This window comes from Zerene cesonia, chromosome 11 (assembly GCF_012273895.1).
Source record: "Zerene cesonia ecotype Mississippi chromosome 11, Zerene_cesonia_1.1, whole genome shotgun sequence".
NCBI classification, from domain to species: domain Eukaryota; kingdom Metazoa; phylum Arthropoda; class Insecta; order Lepidoptera; family Pieridae; genus Zerene; species Zerene cesonia.
The window spans coordinates 134218-140950 of NC_052112.1; the positions used below are offsets into that span (position 1 = coordinate 134218).

The window sequence follows — 6733 nt, forward strand, 5'->3', positions numbered from 1 at the left end:
GGGGGGTTAAAAAATGCTAAAAAAAGATCACGTGATTAATGGACAACCCCTAAGATAAAACTCGAGAAGTTATTACCAGCGATCCTTGATAGATCTGTCCATTTAAAGTGAGTCAAAATAGTGTTTCGAGGAGTCGGGTACATACAAATATACAGATGGAATTATTCATAAAAGTAAGGTAATTTTGAAACAGAATTGGGCTCGCTGCTATCTGAGCATCGATAAGTATTTTCGTGGGAACGTCACGGAGGTGGAGCGAGTTACGCGCGTGTCGGATTATAGCGAGTCGTTCCGCTCCACTGGCAATCGATTTGTTTACATTTTTGTACCTTTTCTTTATTTATAGTTTATTTATTTTTCCCTATTCATTTTTTTTGTTGTTATAGAATTTATTTAATGCCTTATAATTGTTTGTTGAAATGCTAAGATATGTTTGAAGTCTTAGTGTATTATATTTTTTTTTAGCCTTTCAATTCTTTTGGAATTTTGAAATTCCGTTTTGTTTAACAATGCTACTTTAAACAGAAAACTGAACCGCCTTCAAAGTGTGAGAGCTAGGCCAAATTTAAAAGGAAGCACTGGCATTCAAAAAAAGAATTAAAAAAATGGTTCACCCAGTAAAAAGATATAAAATAATATTCTCCTCCATTTTTGGAAGTCGGTTAAAAACATATCGTCAACGTTTGAATACCATGTCGACATTGACTAGATTAAAAATTAACGTTTTGCTTTTCCAATCGCTGCACCTCGCAGATGTACCTGGCCCCTATACTGCACTGCATGCACAATGCACACACTTATCGTATCATCCAGTAAATCAATGTCGCTTCAGCGTCACAAGTCATTGCACGCGCCGATCAGATGTCAGTCCCCTGGACTGGATTCCGCGACCGGTTCCACTTGGACCTGAATGGTTTTATACGCATACCATTCCATCGGCGGCTGCTCCGCGCCTAGGAGCTGTTAGGATGGCTGCCGCGTTAGGTAATACGGGCCGAGTTATTTCTAATGCTGCGAGGGATTTCCATTTTATCGTTGCACCTTAAACCGTTCGCCTGCGATTGCTTATAAGGTCTTGATCGAAATTATAATTACTAATTAACGATTTGTTGCACAACAAAGCGTCTAGTTGGTTGGCTTTTAGGAATACAAAAGCTATAGAGACGTTGGCGAAGTTGAAGGAGCGTCAATTCCCCTGTGCACTTGCAAATAGATACTGTACTTGTCAAATTTTATGTTTATTTAAATTTAAATTGAAATTTTGTTATCTTTGAGGCAACTAAATATCTATGTCAATAAAAAGAAATATTGAAATCGGTCCCGTAGTTCCTGAGATTAGCGCGTTCAAACTAACTTTTCAGCTTTATATTATACTAGCTGCACCCCGCGGTTTCACTCGCGTAAGTCCGTATCCCGTAGGAATATCGGGATAAAAAACACACCTTACAAACTTTCGCATTTATAATATTATAGTTGGAAGTATAGATAAAGAATGATAAACAAGCAACTGATTTTTAACCTTCATCAATTGCATTCCAGGCGGGCGAGCCGGGCGTGGTGGTGCTGCGGCCGGAGGCGCTCGCGGCCGACTCGGAGTCGGAGGGCGAGGAGGAGGGCCGGCCGCCGTCGCCGTGCAGCGTGCGCTTCGTCAACGACAACGTGCTCATCAACGGCCGCTCCTCCATGCTCGCGCGCACGCCGCAGCACAAGCAGCGGGCGGCCAAGGTATGCCACACGCACACACGTACACGCACGCGACGCATACACGTAGTAGTCTCTGCATGCTCACCTATAGCGTTCTACGCCTCGAATAATCCATTGCGGATTGGACCTTCTGCGTTGTTTTACGCATGTGGGAACTATCCCATTATGTGACGCCCATATTACTATATTGAAGAAGAAAAACAGAGGCAAAAGCCATTTAATCTATTTTACAGTTTAATTAGCGGTAGTATTGTGATATGTCGTGGGGCAGCTCGTTGCGTCTGCTGCCGTGACACGGAGACGTGACACACGCGTTATTGATTTTTAATCAATTACAATATTTGATTTTTACCCGTGCAATTACTTCACACAACTGACAGCATTGAAATATTCTATGGGCGGTGGTGAGTAGTCAGGTGACCCACCTGCTAAATTGCCCGCTCTTCATCATCATCAGCCCATATATGTACCCACTGCTGGAACATAAGCTACCTATGAGGGTTCATAAGGGTGCCCGCTCTTATATGATAAAAATATGACGTTTTTAATCAGTGACAGAATAATTAATTAATTACATAATTAATTGTGGAAATATGCAACTAAGATAGGTGTTATCTAGCAATATTAGCATGTGCAAGGATCACAGTCATATCTCATTTACATTACATGCGCTTTATTTCATCGTGTTTTAAGACCTAAGCAGATATTCATTTTCACTCAGTCGCGTCTTGCGAAACGGCAACAATAGAATTTACAAAAATGTTGATGTGAACTTGTTAAAATTTATGTAAAATTATTTTTTTTTAATAACAAAAAAATCGAATAATGTTTTCAGTTAAAGCTGCAATTCGACGACTCGCTGACGCGCACCTTCGAGTATCCCTCAGAGACGTCCCTCTGCGAGGAGTCCCCGAGCCGACCCGACACTGCCGCAAACGGCTTTGCCCTCAATGGCTCTGCCCCTAACGGCTCTGCCACTAACGGCACTGCCCCCAACGGCACTGCCCCCAGCGACTGCGCCCTCGACGGCGCCCCCGCGCCGCCCGCCCAGCACATAACAGCGCTCGCTGCCAATACGCATCTGGGTGAGTAGCGCCCTATTACCCTGGCCACTTAACTAGACTAGAATTATTTCAGTTTAGACATATAGTACAGTATGAACGTGAGATTATTCGACCACATTTCCCATTTAATTCTTGTCAAATACGGTTGGTGGTAGATGTGGGTAGTTTAAAGTGCACCACCATTTATCTATACAATCGATAGCCTAGGTTTAAGTTTAATTTTTCAAATAACTAGTTAACTCTCCGCAACAATGGAAATATATTAATTTTCCACTATCAATTTATTTTGTTAATAATATGCCTCGTCAAAATAAAACTAGTCTTTATTTCAGTCTACTAAGCGATTCACTAAACTAGATCAAATAATGTCTGGAATATATAATTGAGTGTCATACTTACTATTGAAATGCAAGAGGGACCAATTACACGAATCTACCTATCTTATCTCACAAACGCACGTATGCATTTCAATCCTTATTACAAATCACCGTAACTTCTACATAAGGCGTATAAAGGACATAGTGTCGTAACAGCCCAAAACCAAACGCGGCTGAAAATTCCTAGTGGTCATAAACACATTTATTTATCTAAGCCTGATTATGAATCGACTGACTCACTGATGATGAATAAATGAATACTAGTTTTTGTCCGCGCCTGCGGACGCATGATCAAAGAGAATGAGCAGTATTTTTTATACATTAATTTGTTTTAATACAGCGCCATCTATCGAAATTTATAATTTTCGGAGTGATTTAAATGCGCACCATAATAGAACTGCCTATGGAAATTTGATGTTTTTACTGCGGTTAAAAGTGTCACTCTCAAGGCGCCAAAATCATATAAAATGATTGCGTTTTAAAATGAAAGACCGACAAACAGACACGCTCTCACATTTAGAATATTAGTGCGGATGACATCGCGCTGCATACATATAAACACGCGTGCGTACAATGTAGTGGTGATGGCGCGCGTGTCGGTGCGCGAGGCGCGGCCGCTGCGGCGCCCGCTCGCGCCCCCGCCCGCGCCCCCCGCGCCCCCACCGGCGCCCCCGCCGGCGCCCCCCGCGCCCCCGCCCGACGAGTTCTTCATATAGCGCACGGTGCACGGTGCTCCCCCCGCTAGCACACCACACTAGCTGTGCATCTTGTCATTATATCGTCCATTCCAATCATCGCTAGACCACCCGTAATAACCAAAGGCGTTGGTAGGTGTCGCGCCAGCCACGTTAGCAGTTAGCTAGTCGATATTACGTCTCCCGTTTCTAATGAAGTTTTGTTTTAACATCCAGATAATTCAACTGAGTGCTTTGGATAATAACGACGTGAAGGTTTGGGATATTTAAATGAACTAAATAAAAATACTGGAACTTTGAAGAACGCATAAAGAAATCGCTTTATTACTGAAAGCGGCACAAAGTAAATATATACAAATTGAATACTTTACATAAATTTTACAAGCAAGGTAGTTACCTTCTTCAATATTCTGTTTAGTTAAATAGAATATTGAACTAGTAAATATTGTAATTTTGGATTCGTTTGAATAGTACATAAATCAGTCACTTAAATGGAAATGTCCCTTGCCACTTTCCGCAACGGATACTTACAAATAGAATAACTCACTGCTCGAACGGTAGATTTTTCAATTTACTTAACAATTTCTCTGCCGACAAACACACTGGAGCGATTCAATCGCATTACGAGCATCGCTATTTGCCTATTTACCCAGTGACAGACAGACCGACCGACCGACCCACATAATCAATTCCGCAGTAATTACAGATGACATAAGTGGCTCGTGGAGGGTTATCGCGCCCGTCTGTTGTGCCCGCCGAGATAACTCGAATAAACATCGCATGTGAATAATTATATATAAATGTTATTTATGGACTTTACAATTCATTACTTGTGCTCTGTTATATTATATTATGTTATTTTTGACCACTGAGAAGGAACGATAATGTCGGTCGGATATGTGTCATTTGAATAGAATAAAGCAATTTATTTCTGGATTATCCAATTGGATGACTAACTGTGAAGAAAACTTCATCGAAATTAAATGAAGTTCAAATAAGATGCTTAACATATTTACTTGAAGATATGCTTGTTCCAATGTAAAGTTGTTACTATCTACCAACTATTGGTATTAAATCGAACTTCCTGCTATAGCGTTGCAAATGAGACATAAAACACAAGTTAAACTAATGGGATATGAACAGAAACCTCTTTGTTATTGCTTCACATAGCAACCTTTTATTTGTAGATTAAACTAGCTTTTGCCCGCTGCTCGGCACCCGTTAAATTCGGAGTAGTTTATACTATGTCGTGATGCCGCAGCTAATAATCACAAGGATTGATTATACGTAATAGGACTACTATCATTTGCCTCGGGCACTCCGTAATACTGTTGTGTGATATACTCTGTGGCTCATTGCTCCTACAATTTTAATAAAAGTAAAATATTAACTCTTTTATTTTGTGAAATTTTCTCGAAATGCTCAGCTTGTAGTGTATGTTATGGCGTTGGAAGTGTTTCTTGGTGGGCTAGTGTAACGGCATTCTTGGAATTATGGACGCTTGATGTTTTATTGCAGCTTGATGTTTTAATTAAGTAATGCTTAAGCATTTATTAGGAACATGAGAGTGTAATAATTGTAAGTTTTTTAACTTTTTAGTTAGGCCAAAGCTGGGCAAAGGTCGTATACCTTTAGTAAGGACTAGCGGTCCGCCCCGGCTTCGCACGTTGTACATATATAGCCTAAAGCCTTCCTAAATAAATGGGATATCTAAAACTGTAAGAATTTTTCAAAACGGACCAGTAGTTCCTGAGATTAGCGTGTTAAAACAGACAAACAAACTCAGCTTTATAATATTAATAATAACATAGATAACTCGATTCTAGTCATAAAATGTAGAAACATATTATATGTAAGCTTCTTTATTTCACAAGAAAAGAATTTAGGAAATTATGAGTTTCTTTCGTAACAATGATTCTTCTAAAATCCTCAAATATCAGGTCCTGTAAAGTCACTCAGGCTATATCAGACTAGGTTTGTCCGGAAATTTTGTGGCAATTTTTCATAGGTTTGCTAACTGTTTTTGTTATTTAAGCAGCGATTAGAGAAAATGATTAAAAAGTGTCCCTTACTAATGGCAACGTGTGCATGTGTGCATGTGGGGTGTGCGCGCGCGCAGCGTGCGGCGGGCTGGCGCGCTACACGCCGAGCAAGACGCGCGCCGACCACTTCCAGCTCGGCCTCTCGCGCGCGCCGCACTCCGGTCTGTATCTACCCACTACCTACTTCTTTATACTTTTCTCTGTGTATTCACTGCTTTTGTTTTGTTTTATTATTTGCACATTAGTGCAATTGAATTTAATCTATTTAAGAGGTTGGTTGGGAGAAAGAAAATCCAAAAATTATGTATTTTTGACGTGACAACGTCTTAAATTAGGTTGCGGCTCGGAGTCACTCATGAAAAAGTGTAACGCCCGGTAACGTTACGATGAGTCACCGAACTATGATTGGTCCGCCGCGCGCGCAGCACTAGAGAATTAGGCGCATTGAATCGGCGCGTGCTTGTGTCTGTCTCTGTCTTTCTCGAGCGTTCTTGGCGTTGGAAAAAAAGACGTTGTCACGTAAAATCTTCGCCCGTAAAACCGATTTTACAGGCAACCATTTTTTTTTTAGATTTTGGGTTGCGGTTTCTTTAATGTTAATGCAATACTGAGTGAAGCCAGAATTAAATACATTTCGTAATTTTCGAGTCCAATTAATTAAATATCTGGACATATAATTAATTTAAAAACTAGCAATTGAAACTTGTCTAATCAACGTCAATTCTGTTTATTTCTACTCAAATTGTCCCCAAGATCAATTTGTGAACTGCTATTTGTTAATGATACACGTTAACCAATTTCCAGCGGAGCAAAGCGAAGCGGAGTCGGGCGCGGGTGCGGCGGGGCAGGCG

At 40.7% G+C, this 6733-nt stretch overlaps 1 protein-coding gene across 1 annotated transcript in view; it reads left to right on the plus strand.

Moving 5' to 3' along the window:
- Positions 1 to 6733, plus strand: part of LOC119830481 (serine/arginine repetitive matrix protein 1-like) — a 33247-nt gene that overhangs the window by 24242 nt on the left and 2272 nt on the right. The window contains exons 4-7 of the mRNA XM_038353526.1: positions 1540 to 1725; positions 2540 to 2789; positions 5960 to 6043; positions 6687 to 6730. Of these exons, the coding sequence (XP_038209454.1) occupies positions 1540 to 1725; positions 2540 to 2789; positions 5960 to 6043; positions 6687 to 6730 (564 nt within the window). The remainder of the gene's footprint in view (positions 1 to 1539; positions 1726 to 2539; positions 2790 to 5959; positions 6044 to 6686; positions 6731 to 6733) is intronic.